The 16,171-nt window shown below is 26.1% G+C and overlaps 2 protein-coding genes across 2 annotated transcripts; one reads left to right on the forward strand and one right to left on the reverse strand.

Annotated features, from left to right (window-relative positions):
* Positions 1-2,258: 2,258 nt before the first annotated feature.
* LOC126550631 (protein AF-9) lies at positions 2,259-8,362 on the reverse strand. The gene is made up of 4 exons (XM_050202535.1): positions 8,077-8,362; positions 7,615-7,792; positions 6,037-6,263; positions 2,259-4,779 (listed from the first exon to the last, which is right to left on the reverse strand). Exons 1-4 carry the CDS (start codon positions 8,110-8,112, stop codon positions 3,376-3,378), a joined length of 1,845 nt encoding a protein of 614 aa, XP_050058492.1. The 5' UTR covers positions 8,113-8,362; the 3' UTR covers positions 2,259-3,375.
* A 1,159-nt stretch (positions 8,363-9,521) lies between these two features.
* On the forward strand, positions 9,522-14,610 carry LOC114123098 (microprocessor complex subunit DGCR8-like). The gene is made up of 12 exons (XM_027985960.2): positions 9,522-9,958; positions 10,624-10,705; positions 10,770-10,918; positions 10,989-11,079; positions 11,146-11,233; positions 11,296-11,414; positions 13,054-13,191; positions 13,263-13,471; positions 13,550-13,650; positions 13,712-13,880; positions 13,948-14,128; positions 14,369-14,610. Exons 1-11 carry the CDS (start codon positions 9,866-9,868, stop codon positions 14,122-14,124), a joined length of 1,416 nt encoding a protein of 471 aa, XP_027841761.1. The 5' UTR covers positions 9,522-9,865; the 3' UTR covers positions 14,125-14,128; positions 14,369-14,610.
* The last annotated feature ends 1,561 nt before the right edge of the window (positions 14,611-16,171 follow it).

The following is a 16,171-nucleotide window of genomic DNA, read 5'->3' on the forward strand; positions in this document are numbered from 1 at the left end:
AAAAAAAAGAATTTATTTATTTATTTCCTATTTTCCTACGTGTTTTGATTTATTCTTTAAAATATTAAATACACACGTTGTAATTGTATTTACAAAAAAATATTGTTTTTATTTCGTATTTTTGAGTATATAAATCATTTGTTAAAAAATAATGACTTTCAAGAGAGATTAAAATGAAGAGGCAGCTAAAACAGGTCCAATAGTTTGTAGTTAACTAACTAGTACGAAACCACTGGGAAAACTCGAAAACTATTTGAAAAACGACGTAGAAAGATATAATAAGCAACTATATAGATTTTATATCATATAGAGAATAGCATCACTAGCATCAGAAGACAGGCCGGATTGAAAGAAATTGGTAAAATGGTCTCAACAACCAAAAACCTAAAAAAAAATTAAATATTTCATTTTCATGTTTTTATTACACTGGCATATGCCATATTACATTGAACTAAATTGAAATTTAGTTTAGTCGTATAAGACTTAAGTTTTAAAATTAAAATTATTATTAAATTATTTTTTTTAATTAAATTTTTAACTGGTATTATGATTATAGTGACACATACTTAATTAAGATTCAACTTTCAGGTGACATCTTTTGGATCGTCTAAGATTATCGTTTTAGCAAATGATGAATTACGATATCACAAGAAGTATAATATACGTATATCTACCTAATATCATAAAATAAGGACTTCCAGATCACAACGATTAGAAAAACACGACCCTAGAGGATCCATTTTTAATAATTTTTTTTTAAATTTAAGCATTATTAAAATTGATTACACAATATTTTTAGTAACTTCTATTTTCACTTTTTTTTTTTTAACTGTGAATTGTGATAAAAGTTAACAAACGACTGTCCTTACTAGCAAGTAGCAAAGAACAAACTAGTAATACTATAGCACAGCAGATTATTATATGATATTTTACCTAAATGCATGGCTTTAGATGCCTAAATATCCTAAATTGTAGTATTGTACGATGTCAAGTTTATACATGAGTTATACGCCTATCTTGCTCTGCAAATGAGTCTGTACCTACTAACTTTATTGACATTCATTAATTTTTTGCATACCTATATTTTCCTAGGTATAATAATATAATATTGTCAATGAATAATGTCACAAATCCATAAATTTATCCTACCCTATTGAACTCCGACTATCGGGCGCAGGCATAGGCGTGCGCACAAGGAGGGCAGGGTGGGCAGCTGCCCCTCCTGCGGGCCAAATTTTATCTCCCAAATATAGTTTTTCAAAAAAACATTATGATTTAATTTTATATGAAGAATGGTACTCTAAAGAAATGAAGAGCTAAGATTTACTTATTTATATTTTATATTAAATTTGTATACTAATATATTAAAAATAAACTTTGAAGTGTCAATTATTCTATTAAATTTGTAAATAATTAATGGTATATAAAATAAAATACTTCCATTTCTAATATTGATTGAACTACCTAACTAATAACCAAAATAATATTCAATTATATATTATATAGTACCTACCTATATAATAAACTGTATAAAATAGTATAATATTCACTACTGTATAATATAATAATATATAATAATGTGTAATATATTATACATTCTGCCCCCCTGCCAGCAAGGTCTGCGCACGCCTATGGGCGCAGGACTATTATAATTAAGAGGACGTGATACCCACATGATGTGTTGTCTCTATCTTATACAAGCGTAACATAGTTAAAAAATGTTTTGCGCGGGATAACATTACTACCTCGATATTTATATCAAAATTACCAAAATTTTAAATCTCACTGAGAAGAACTTTACATATGATGTAGCGTTTTTATTTTTTTGATAATAGCAACCAATAATTTTTAATGATTAAATGAAAAAGTTATATGTTTGAGAACTTTAAGTTTTTTATATTGACAAAATTTTCAATTGTTGAATAACGTTGTTTTATTATTTATTCATTTTACTCTGTTAGCTTGACGATTAGCTGAGGAAACAGTGTATCTACATGGATAAAATAAGTTTAATACAATTTATTGATACTTTTTAAAATCAAAAATGTTAAATTAAAGTAGATAAAATATACATAATTAGTGGTGAATTTAATTATTGGCTGAATATCTGTACTGCAAACACATATCCATTGTCATCGATAAACACTTATTTATTGGACTGCAAAGCATTTAAAAAATTATAAATAGGTATTATATTATATAATAGGAATGTATAAATCAAAACACATGTTGGAATAATTAGGAATAATTTAAAAACATTTTTAAAAAATTAATTGTTTTATTTTTTAACCAACTACCAAATATTGGTAAAAAAAAATCTATAATTAATTATTCGTTTAGCGTCAATCTTATACATATACGAAATATACATAACATTTCATAAAAATAGAACAAAATTAGTTTTAATATTTAACGTATTTAAATTTAATAAATCCGGTCACGGCAAAATTTTTTATGTCTGCTTTCTCTCCCACCATGATGCACCAAGTACGTTATTACAAGATTTGTAACAATTTAGGGGTAAAATATTATATATCTTGAAGTGTTTGTTACCATGTTGATTCTAATTAATTAATTATACCACTAATGATTCGGTTTGTTTATGAAACTATACAAATTAACTATACAACATTTCATTACAGCAATATAGAAGTAAACTTATGAAAATTTAAAAAAAAACAATTAACTCATAATGCAATATTATGATTTTTAAAATAATTTATAATTTAAAGGCAACAAAAACATCAAACAATACTTGTTTCTAAAATTAGGCAAAAAAAAAAAAAAATAATAAAATAAAATAAATAAATAATATCAATAACTTAAAGTAAATTGATTACTTACAAATGATTAGTCATCAATGTAAAATACTTGATTACAAAATTTTAAGAATTATGATACATACAGTAATTCTAAACAACCATTCGGAGTTCTTTGGCAGTTTTGAACCCCCCTCCCAAACAAAAAATAAAATAAAATATATTTTTAGATAAAAATAAAGCTTTTAAAATGATTTCTGTACAATAAAATTTCATCTAAATTAAGAGAAACATTCTACTAAAAAAAATTATATTAAAATTCACACAATTCAAAAATAAGTCCATAACAGGGAAATATTGGACGATATATTTTTTTGTCGTAAATTACATTATAATCATTGTTATTTACAATAATATTATCATTTATTATACCGTTCATTACAGTCATATAGACTTGTGCATAATACAATTTAAACATATTAAAAAAAGGCAATATATATTTATTTTTAGAGTTCTGCTACTACTAATGTAATCAGTTTTAATCAAATAAATATAAGTTCACATTATATATAAATATATAAATTTATGTATATGAATATATTATAAATTAAATAAACTAAGTTATAAGTTCTTGTAATTTTTTCACAGTAGTTTCATTCAAAGCACAGAGGTCAAAATCAAATGTTTTTGTAGTTATTTCATAATGACCAGTTTCAGCTATTACAGTAACTACCCTTTGAAGATCTTCATCTTCTAACATCATTATTTTGTGTTGGAGATGTTTTAATGAGTTTATATATTCATCAGTAAATTTATTGTTACTATGTGACGGTGATGGCGATCTTGAAATGTCTGAACATGTTTCTTGAACATGTTCAGAAATCTCCAGTCGGCTGGTTTTTGGTTTTGTTTCTTCTGTGTCACGTTCCTTCTTTTTCCGTTTTTTCTTTTTTATAAAATTATTGTCGGGAGAAAGTTTCTTTTTGGGTGGTTCTGGTTCTTTAAGTTTTGGTGGTTCTGGTGGTTGATAAGGTGGCTCACTATCCTCAGAGAGAAATTCTTCTTCAGATAGCTCAGGTTCATGAACTCTTGAAGAATTAGCTTTTGGTGGCGGCAAAGTCTCTAGGATTTCTTCCTTAATTTTTGGAAATTCTTCTACTAAAGTAGTAGTTTGAGGTATATCAAGGTGTTTATACGAAGGTTCTTGTTCAACAAAACTGGATTTTTCTTCTTTTTTGATTAATTTTTCTTCTTTATCTCTCTTATCTCTTTTCTTGTGCTCCTTGTGACTTTTATGAGGTTTAGATGATTTTTCAGATTTTTCTATTTTTTTATCAGACTTAATTTTAATTGATTCGGGCGAACTTTTATGTTTCTTTTTTTCTTGATCATTAAATTCAGTTTTTATATCTTGTTTAATAGTTTTGGTTTCATGATATGATTTTTCCTCTTTGTGAGACTTATCTTTATTTTTCTCCTTTACTTTATCTTCACGTTTACTTTTATCCTTAAATTCTTTCTTTTCTAATTTAGAGTCATTTGACTTCTCTTTAATTTTTTCATGATGAGTAGACTCTTTTTTTTCAGGTTTAGAACTACTTTGTTTGAGAGACTTTGATTTTTCAGAACTTTCTTTAGTTTTTTCTTTTTTATCTTTATCTTTTTTTATCTTATCTATTGATAATTCTTTCAACTTTTTTTTCTCTTTATCTCTTTCTTTATCTTTATCTTTCTTATCTTCTTTATTATGTGGGCTACTTTTAATTTTAACTTGTGATTTGTCTGAGGATGAAAGTTTTTGTGATGTTGATTTTGATGTAGTCAATGGTAACTTTGAAGGTTGTATCGGAGACCCAAAAAGTGTGGCAAAAGTATTATTTAGTTTTATATCTTCTTTTTTATTTTTTTTTGGTGGAGGTGATGGCAATCGATTAGTATTAGTAATTGATTTTTGTTTTGATATGGCAGAACTTGAATTGGAGTTTTTTGCTTCAGTTCCATCGTGTGATAAGACACTAGTCTAAAACATTAATATACTTATTAATTAGGTATGACAAAGTAAAATCATTGAATCATATATGATGTTGTTGGTTGCTATTACTGGCTATACAAAAACATAAGAAAATAACCGAATAACAATCAATAAATATAACATTACAACTTCAACAGTCAGAAAAAAAGTTCAAAAGCAGATTAAAATAAATAATTTTAATGATTAGACAATATGAGCTCATTAACAGGGCTCAAAAGGTTCTTCCAAATACATATCTTTTTTGTAATAAAACATCAAAAGTGAAATACCCAAATTGTTTTACACTTGCTTAATATGGTATAAAAAATTGTATTTACTGATTTTGGTATATTTACAATTTTTATTGTTATTATAGGTGTATTGTAAGGTTTGGTGAGGTAAACTATAAACAAAATTATTTTGATAAAGCATAATTCTATTTGTTTCCAATCATTGGTAATTTTTAAAATTATGCCAGATGGTATCAAACTATTAATCAAAGAATATAAAATTTGTAAAGTTAAAAAAAATCTTCCAATTTTTAATGTTATTTATTTCCCTTATATTGGTGTTTTTTACTACAACACTAAAAATGAACTTTATATTGAAATAACTTTCGAGCCTTGTTAAAATAACCACTTGATTTTATAAGTTATATCAAAAGCTATAAAAAATACTTTTTATAAATGTACACTAGTTTATTATATTAACATTAAAATGGACTAAAATCTGAAAATTAGTATTTTTTTAGTTTAGATGTAAAGCATATTGGATAAATAAATATACGCAGTATGTTCATGCTTAGAGGTACCATTAAATATTTTAGTTTGATGACCTTATATTGAAATGGGGTTCTTATTGGAGGAAAAATATCACTTAAATACACAATTTCAATTAAATTTTAAATTATTAACACTTTTGAATAAACAGGTATTTAACAGTATGGGAGATATTATTTCAATTTTCAATAAGTTGAATTTAGTTTAAATTCCGTTAAAAACAAATTATTTGTAAACATTTAATTTCACATGCCAATTTTGTAACTAGAAAAAAAATACTTTCAAACTGAAATATTTAGTGGTACCTTTTACCGTGATCACACTGTATATAATATAAATACATATTTATGGATCAAAAATAATTTGTCTTGTTATTCAAATAAAAATTATAAAATAATTTATAGATAATTAAATATTTATGGTAAACATATAATAGTGATTACTAATTAATAATTATATTAAGTAGGTAAAAAAAAAGTTTACTTACTCCTCCGCCTTTGATAAGCTTTCGCCTGAAATCTTCTGAAGGGTTAAATACATAGGTTTCTCTAGTCACTTTAGAAATAGGTGGAGTACCACGGTCATTAAGGCACAATTCATAATTAAATCTAATTTTTCTTGGTTCATCTTTATTATTTTTTACATAGATGTCAATAGGTAACGGAAAACCAGCATATCCTGATTCTTTCACAACATATGGTGGTTCCTTAATTACTGAAAACAAATATCAAACAATTATTAACTAAGATTAAATTAAAAGTAATAATACTACTGTATAAAAATAAATAGATACATATTAAAATTATTGATTTCTATAATATAATAATTTGGATACTATTCAATTGGGATATCATACATATTAAAAAAAAAAAATTGTGGTTTACCTATTTCGTTATACAATAACAGTATTGGCAGAAGGTATTACAATTTAAATTTTTTTAATTTTAATGTTCTACAAACACCATTTTAACAATTTAAAGTAATGATATCTTAAATTTTGTTAATGTTTGATTATATTTGAATTTGATTATATAAGAGTAGGTGTTAATTACATAATAATTGTTACATTAAGTTGAACTACTGTTTATTTAAACAATAATTTTAAATGGTATACTAGTAATTGCTTGATATTGTTTTAATAAATAAGTATTATAATAACAACTAATTTGCTTTGTTTTAATAATTTTTAATGATTGATTCCCCAATCTGTGAGTACTGAGTACAGAGTAATATAGATCACAAGTTATATTGTTGAGAAATACCAAAAGCCAAGATTTGTAGATGGGGTAACAACAGTGCATGATTATGGATTAACAGCAGTCATATAAATAGAGAAACTTGATGTATAATTTTAAACTACTAAACAAGAAAACCTATTATATTTTATTATTTTTTTAGTTTGTTTTATTTTATTTCATCTTATATTCTATAAATTTACCTATTAAAGTTATTAAATTTAAATTTAAATATGTTTTTGTAATTTTCAAGTTGAGTGTCAAATAAATAATTTTAATACTGTAACCTAGTTTTCAATATTTATTAGTAATTTAGAGTACTGATTGAATTAATTGTTTCTAATATAACAGTAAATACATAACATGCATCAACAGCACCAGATAGGCAAGGTACCAGATTAGTAAGTTATAAGATTTCAGATACGGCTATCATATGGCTTAATGATTTAATTTTCTACTAGTGTATGTACTAATTTATCATTGTTATGAAAAAAATAAAATTTACGATCAGTCATAATCAGCTCATATTATAAATGGTCCACCTAGATTTTCTAAGTAGCTTGCCATCTTAATCTGGGCCTTAGAAAATAATTAAATTAAATTACAACAATAATATATTTTATCTGGAAAAACTAGTTTAGTTTTAAAATATTTATTATTTTAGTATACATATTGTTCATATGAAAAAATTTAAAAACTATTTTAACTACATACTTATGGAAAAATACTCCATGTGTTATTCAACAATAAAATATAATAGGAGAAATAAAATAATATGAAGCAATAGTCTATTCAAGACTAAGATATTCATTTAAGGAAAAAACACTTGCCTCTTTTAGGATTTGGAAATGTTTCATGTAAATGGAACACAACCTTGTCAACAAAGTAATGTATATCTGTGTTATCAGCACCACGAACAAACAATTCCCAGTCATGAGTGAATCCCTCTGGTGTTCGTTTGTTTCTAACAGACGCCTCATGACCAATTTCAAATATCACTTTAACGAACTGTAAAAAAAACAATTATAAATATAATGAAGATAATATATAAAATCCATGAGTTTAAAACTAGCACCATTTCAAAATGTAATAAGTCGTTGCCTTTGTAAACTAAGACTGACTAAGTAGTGTTGTGCCATCGGTACAGTAAATACGATAATAATGATGATAGCCGACATTTACACCATTGTCAAAAAAGCAAACAATCTGCTACATGGGATTGAGTAAATTAACCCACTACCTGTAGGGAGCCAAAAACTTGACTGGTGAAGAGACTGAAAAAAAATACTCACTGGAAATGCCATCATGGACTCATCATCTGGAATCATCTGGAATCATCGTAACCGTACCAGCGGGTGGTTATTTGAAAAACTCTAGTAATAGTTGATGTTTGAAGAGATCCACGATAATCCGGTTGGCAGCGAGAAATGTTGGCTGGTCTTCCGTAAAAATAATATTACAGGATGAGGACAATATCAATATAATTTTTTCGCTCAAGAACAGAACGAATAATCGAAAATCCAAACGACAGACGAGCGCGTATAAGATAACAGACGTCGTAATATTATATTATTATCTACTTTCCAAATAAAAACACTCTTCCTGCACGCACGCACGTAAATAAATCAGAAACGAAAACAACAAACAGCTGATCATCCAGGCGGGCCACAACTCGCACAATTACTCGGGAAAATACCGTCATGATGATTGTAATTTGTAAATAATTATTGTAATTTGTAATTTATATTCATTATTCAGTCTTTTATCGGACTTTGATCATTTGCTCGTATTTATTTTATTTTTTGTCTAATGTTTAAAATGTACTATTTAGTATTTACTATTACTACTAATTTTATTTATAATAATAATATTTATTTCAATAATTAAATATACCATATAGTAATAACTAACATTTTGGTTGCATTCTGAGGGGCAAAACTTAGTGAGACTAGAGTAACGTTATTTTCTTAACTACTTTTAAAAGTTTGAACTTTTGAAGGTAAAGTTTTTGTGGCCTTTGTACTTTGTAGTTGAATTAGTCTACAATTCGCTGTCATTGGTACTCATTATTGTCTGTGGACAGAGCTGTGTTATACTTTTGTCTTTTACATTATACAATAATAATTACTAATTAGCATACTTAGTAATTGAGACAAAATTTAGTGTTCTGAGGCGCGGGTATCCTTCCCTAACAGTACATAACCGTGGTAATAGTGAGATAGTAGTAACTACTACAACCCCGGTCGTATATAAGGTTAGGTTAGGTCCCCCCAGACATTACCATGGCTAAATATATATATATAAAAAATATATATATTTAGCCATGGACATTACATTGTGGGCTGTGGTAACGTCTGGTTAGCATATGAGTTGTTGATTGGTGTTATCTTAATTTTTAGTTTAGACTTCAACAACTTATATTTTGTAGTTCGCATTTGTACACGAAATTTATTATTTAAACATTTTAAACCGCCTATTGCTGATCAACATTTTTTTAATAGACACTAACAAGACTGAGTAAACTAGTGAGTACCTATTGGCTACTACCTGTTTACCTATAGTATACTTCTCATATATACGGTATACAGACATTAATCTAAAATCTTAATCATGAACTTCCTATAATAGTATTAATAGTTATAAAAATTATCAAGTTTCACTGTAAATGTTGAATAACTAATAACTTATATTAAGTTAAGAAGTTATTATTAATTCTATTGTATAATTCTATTTACAGTTTCCGTAATTTTCCTACGTAATTAGTTTAGTATCGTACTAATTGGTATTAACAGTTAACAGTACGTATAACCATCTATCACCGTACCACTGTTCATAGTAGAAAATTAAAATATTAACACTTTATTTAGTATTAATTTGTTGTGTGTCTAGTCTTAAGGTAGGTGTCTGTACGTCGTGCGTCAACTATCGTTTGTACTGTGCAATAATTTTTATATCGCAGCTAATCTTAGTTAACGCTGTCGTATTGACACCTTTCGTACATACGATAAGTTTGCTGACAATTTCACTACTGCCACAATCTGTGAAATACTACTGGTAATCCGTTATCTATCTTGCTCACTGATGATGTCTGAAAACAACAGTTCTAGTTCCAGAGAAGAAAATACAAATATTGAATCCGTGTCAAATATACGTGATTGTGATGATCAGCAGCAGGTACCTGTAATACTTATTTTTTATTGCTTCATCCCAGTGGTGTGTTTAAAAATATTTTGAACAAATCAAAATATACTAATATTTTTAGTTAACTGATAATTCATATTTTTAAAAAAGATATAATAGCTTACCATAAAGTATCTAACTGCTCCATTTATTTCCATAAATATTAGTCAGTACTTGTGCATTATCGCGACTACCTTGATGTCAAACGCATGGCATGCAATTCACGTCTTTTTAATACGTTTATAATAATACAAAACTACCCAAAGCTAATGGCAATATCTTTATTGATAATGTTGTTAGCAAATTATGGGCTATGGGCATCGTTTTTTTAACCCTATGACCTACCGTAGGTGGTGTTCCATAGCATATTGAGGGATATTTTTGTTTTGAATGTCCGAGCGAGAGATTGGCAATGCTGGTCCCTAATTATCCCTAATAGAATTAGAAATAGAATTCACTTGCAAAATGCAAATTAGAGTGGGACACACCGTTGCTATAATCCATAATATGTGGTAGTCACGATAACACACAAGTACCTAGTAGTCTTCTGTTAATAGGTATAATAATATAATATTAATAATTGATATTTTGACATCTTTCAATATCTATTTAGTCGTATACACTTAACTTATTGTTAATATATTGATGGTTTTATTTAGGCTACAATTTCTACTGAAAATGTAACTGTGAAGCTTGAATATCAAAACAGTGAAGTAACTATTGATGAATCTATTACATATGGTAAATTTAAACTTGCTTAAATTAACGTTTACTTATGACCATTAGCAATATTTAAATATTTTAGAGTTAGATGAAGATGGATGTATTGATGACGATTTACCAGAAGGATGGATAAAATGTAAACATGACAGTGGCATGCCAGTTTATTTAAATGAAGAAATGAAAGTTTGTTCATTTTCTAAACCATATTTTCTTGGGGTCAACAGCCTCAAGGTAAGAATTAACATTTTAATATTATATATAAAATATAAACAAATCTAATGTATTTTTTTTATTTTTATAGAACCATAAAATTCCGGTAGCTAATATTCCTTGTTTAAATTATAAACTACAATTAGAACAAATGAATGCAGAAAGTAACGGAGAGTTAAACAGTAATACTTTACAATAAATATCTATTTATCTGAGTCATCTATATTGTTTTTAAAATTATTCTTTAGGATGCCCCGTAACATTAAGCCATGAACAGTATCGAGAATATTGCAGTAAACTATTCAAATTCAAAAATATTAAATTTATGAGATTTAGGTGGAGAAATTATTTTATTATTAAAATTATAGAATGTTAGTATAGTAATTTATCTTGTTTAGTTCTTGGGATAAACGACGTGAATATATTAGAATGGTAAAAGCTGATCGAAGACGTAAAGATCTTCCAAAATTAAAAGATAAATCTCATTTAATGTCTTTTCCAGTTCAAGAACATGATGGTGAGTAAATTAAAAATAACAATTTTTAATATTTATAACTAAATTCTAGATATATTGATTAATAGTTCTTGTACAATTATTTGATTTATAAAGTGTACCTGTATGGCTATTTCCAAAATTATAAATTCTGCTGTTATACATTATCTATTTTTTTTTTAATTATATTTATGACATGATCAATCATTTACATTAAAATAATTGTGAAAACGATATAAGACTAATAATAATGGCTTCTTATTTCATTTTTTAAAATAAATTTTGTATAATAACATGGAACATGTAGATGCTCCTCTTCTTTCTCTACCTAGTGAAGTCTAAAGTTCTTTTTTACTCAATACTCCGGCCAGTGAAAAAATGCCACTTGTTGACACATTTAAATGAATGAGCTGTGCAGTTTCATGAGCAAATTTCTCCCATTTTAATATCTACTCATACCATAAATTCCTCCACTCACTACACGGTTACAGTGGCTAGTGTTTGGGCAGGTTTAGTGATGAGAAATGTGTGAGAATGGACGAGTTTTGGTTGCCACCCAATAGTGTTCTCTTGCTGGCTGGCGTATGGGTCTTATTCTTTTATTTTTGTTCCATTTCATGACACCAATTATAGTAGAAATATTCTTATTCACCACATAAAAGCGTATTTATGAGAGACAAAAAGTCAAGCTCTTGGAAAAAAAAGTGACTCAATCAGTTCAAATTTGTATTATATTAGTTTCATTTGTTATCAATTCTTTGTTATTATATTATATACTACAGATATCAATCATGTAAAATGGATATTTCTTCGTTTCTAAAAAATATAGGTGTCTTGAGTTAAAAATTAGTTGTTCCCCTTGATTATTAAAGTTTGGACACATCTGTGATTCACTGTCTAATACTTATGGATAATGAGTACCTTATTTATCTTAAATTATAAATAATATATTTCTTTATTACCACCATTTATTGTATTATAGATGCATATTATTTGTTTTTGTTTGTATAATAGTTGTGTTAAATTCATTATTAAGTAATAAGTTCAATTATGAATAATTATTACTATAAAATATCCTACACTATTCAATTGGAAACCAAGCTCATTGTTGTATATAAATGAATATTATACTGCATAATTATCTGTGAATCTGAAAATAGTTTATTATTTTGTTTAAGCGTAACGGCTAGACGATTTACAGATATTTATACAATATAATATTCATTAATAATAATTATTATTATTACTTACACTTAATATTGTCTGTTTTTTTTTTTACTGATAGAATATACAATTGATTATGGTAAAATTATGACCTCGCTGTTAAGTGTTTGATAATTAATAATAGTTGTATAAATACAATATGGATGTCATGTAGGAACAAAATAATTGGGGTTAATTCTCTTTGAGTCAAATTTAAAAAATTTTTACATTGAATACATTTAGTTATCAATTATCATATCATAAACTAATTTGTATTTAAATAGAATTTCATCCCTGTTAATGTTATGATAAATCTGAAATATTTCATTGGTATTTAGACTGCTTAAAAGAGTTTATAAAGTATATGTCAAATTTATTATTTTTTTTTATACCTATAATAATTATCATATTGTATAGTTTATAGTAATTTGTATAATTATGTTAAAATAATATATTTCAGTTAAAAGTGATTGTAATACATCTAATCCTGATGATCAATGGACTATTAATCTAAATGGTAAAAGCTATGTTAGCATATTGCACGAATACATTCAACGTGTACTTAAGACACAGCCATCATATGAGTTTAAAGAACTTGGTTGGTATAAAATACTTAATTATTAAAATTTATAAATGTAAATCATTAATTATAAATTGTTATGATTTAAGAGAATGCTAGGTATCCTTACTTAGCCACAGTAATATTAGATGGTATGCAATATGGTATCGGTATTGGTTCAAGCAAAAAACAAGCTAAACTTGATGCGGCTAGAGCTACATTAGAAATATTATTACCATCTGTTAAAAACCATATTCAAATTAATCGTAGACATGCAATGAATGAACGTCAAGGTTGCAGTAATTTTGATGGCGATGTAGTAAGTAATTTTAAATCTACTTACTAGTATCAGCAATTTACTTATTTATCAATTAAATCTTACATCATAATATTTCAGCTTTTTGACAAACTTAACATTAAAGACTCTAGAATACCAGAATTTTGTGCCCAAGCTGCTGAATCTATGCCGTATGATATGTTACAGATTTGCGTAAAAAGGTATTTTTTTTTAAATTTGATTAAATAACCTTTTTAATATTTATTTGGATTTGAATTATAGAAATTTTGGCGAAGATGCAAATGTAAAGTGTGAAATGCAAAGTATGCAAAGCGGATCTGATTCTGAAATATTTTATCGTTGTACCATGACTGTCAAGGAACATTCTGCCACTGTTATTTGTAAAAATAAACGAGAAGGACGCCAAAAAGGAGCTCAAGCTCTATTGAAGGTTTAAAAATACTCATAAGAATATTTAAAATTTAGATCAACTCTAAATTTGTTTTATATTTACATAGGTGTTACACCCTCATATTAAGTATTTTGGGTCTTTATTAAGACTGTACAGCCATCAAAATGTTGGAAGTGGTTGTGAGAAAAAACTAGATGAACCTGGAAATCAAAGCCCAAAGCCTAGGAGTGGTCCAAATTATGAAATACTTAAAAAATTGAGAGCAGAAATGTCCAAACTATAATTTAGTAATAGAAATTAAAGTTAAATTGATAAACTTAGTTTTAATTATGCCAACAAGAAATTTTAGTATAGAATTTGATGTATTTTTAATTCTCTAGTGTATTTAAATCAATAAGATCATAATACAATTATGAATACTCAGTTTTAATTTTTTTGATAAGTTACATTTAACAATTCTATCAAATTAATTTCAAAGTTAATATTTCTGTTCTTTAGTTTTAAATTTATACTTTTGGTGTTTTTAGGTGATGATCAGTTGCACAGAAAAATCAGTTCCTCCAAAGTGGCAGATGAATATAACTAGTGCATTGTACACAACAGATTTTTAATCGTTCAACACCAAATCGTCATCTTAAAAAAACGAAAGTTATAAATGAAGTGTGTCAAAGTTATTTTATTATAAAATAATAACTAGCTATACATTTCTTCACTTAATGTTTTGTTTTCTTTATTTTCAGTCATTAAACTCTGTGCCATGTTATTTTTATTTATTTTGTATTATTATTATTTTAACTCAAATTATAATTATAAATACCTTTGGTATAAAATTAGTAAATTAAATACAATAGTTATGTGGCTACTTGTATGAAAAAAATTTTTACTGCTAGATTTATTTTATTATGAGTTAAGATCACTCAAGTATTTTACGGTATTATAAGAAAAATAAATGTAAAAACTGTTTATCTAGAACAAAATTATTTCTAATGATACTATTTTAAAGTACCTAACTTTTGAACTCATCAAACTTTAAAAAATGAATTGTCAACTTAAAAAAAAATCCTAGTGTAACTTTAAAATACAGTGAAAGAGTATTATAACAAATATACTTCAAAAAAATTTACCTAGCGTAAATGAAATCAATTATTTTATAAAGGTAATACACAACAAATCTAATACATTCTATTAGTTAAATGTAATATTTAGAAATTATAACTAACAACAATAGTATTGATAGGTAGCATACCTTCCTCCAGGTTAGGAATATCTTATCTGTTGTACTAAAATAAAATATATATATTATTTAAATTGATAAATAATATATTTAAGTATAATTTTACATGTATTATATTTATACTTTTAAAGTGATTACATGATTTTAAGTGATGACTTCTGTACATTTGTATTAAAATATGTCGATCAAAGAATGTATGTATATTTTGTTATAATTACCTATACCGTTTTATAATAATTCAATACAAAAAACATTAAATTCAGAACTAACTATGACAAGAGATAGAAGCTAAAATATAAGCCAGAGATTCCCAACCAGGATGCCGCAAACTTTATTTAGGGTTCAGCGAATTCATTTGAAATATATTATTTATGGAATAATAATAAAAATATATAGTTAATTTTCAATGTAGAAATTTGTTATATAAAATATAATACTATAGACTATTTTTATACATATGCACTGCTAAATAAAACCGAAGTAGTCGATAGGGTGCCTCCGGATTTTTTGAAAATGACTAAGGGTACCGTGAGTCAAAAAAGGTTGGAAACCTCTGATACAAACATTAGATTTACATTTTGTGTTAAACTTAATGTTTTAACCATTTTTGATTTATATTGAATTCCATTTAAATTAAAAAACATTACCTCATATTTTACTTAGTAAATTAAAAACAAATTAACTGTGGCTGAATTAGCTTACCCAAGGAATGTGATTTTTAAATTATCTTAAATTTTTGTTGTATTTTATACTTCATTAAAAGGTATGAAAATTTAGTAAAACTAGTAAGATTTTTCAAAACAAGAATAAGTACTGAACACTGAAGTACTGAATTTTGTAGTAATCAAACACTGGATGTACTGTAATACGGATTTCAATCAGATTGGTTTTAACTTATTTACATTTTTGATAATATAATTTCATGAAATATACTTTCAAAAATTAGCATATACATAATATAGCATTAGTATACTTTTAACACTTTACTTTCAATTCATAATAAATATAAATATATGTTTATTTTTATACTCAAAGGATTACATTCTGTTAGTTAATACTTAAATGTCGGAAATCAATTGTTTTTTTTTTTTTATCA

This window comes from Aphis gossypii, chromosome 3 (genome assembly GCF_020184175.1).
Source record: "Aphis gossypii isolate Hap1 chromosome 3, ASM2018417v2, whole genome shotgun sequence".
Lineage (NCBI taxonomy): Eukaryota > Metazoa > Arthropoda > Insecta > Hemiptera > Aphididae > Aphis > Aphis gossypii.

Bases quoted from the DNA above. Each gene is read 5' to 3' on its own strand.
- LOC126550631 (XM_050202535.1), bottom strand. From the start codon at position 8,112: ATGATTCCAGATGATGAGTCCATGATGGCATTTCCA. The intron at 7,793-8,076 runs GTGAGTATTTTT...TTTTTTTTACAG, and splicing joins AGTCCATGATGGCATTTCCA to TTCGTTAAAGTGATATTTGA. The intron at 6,264-7,614 runs GCAAGTGTTTTT...ATTTGTTTTCAG, and splicing joins ATTTCCAAATCCTAAAAGAG to TAATTAAGGAACCACCATAT.
- LOC114123098 (XM_027985960.2), top strand. From the start codon at position 9,866: ATGATGTCTGAAAACAACAGTTCTAGTTCCAGAGAAGAAAATACAAAT. The intron at 10,919-10,988 runs GTAAGAATTAAC...TTATTTTTATAG, and splicing joins TTGGGGTCAACAGCCTCAAG to AACCATAAAATTCCGGTAGC. The intron at 13,651-13,711 runs GTATTTTTTTTT...TTTGAATTATAG, and splicing joins TTACAGATTTGCGTAAAAAG to AAATTTTGGCGAAGATGCAA.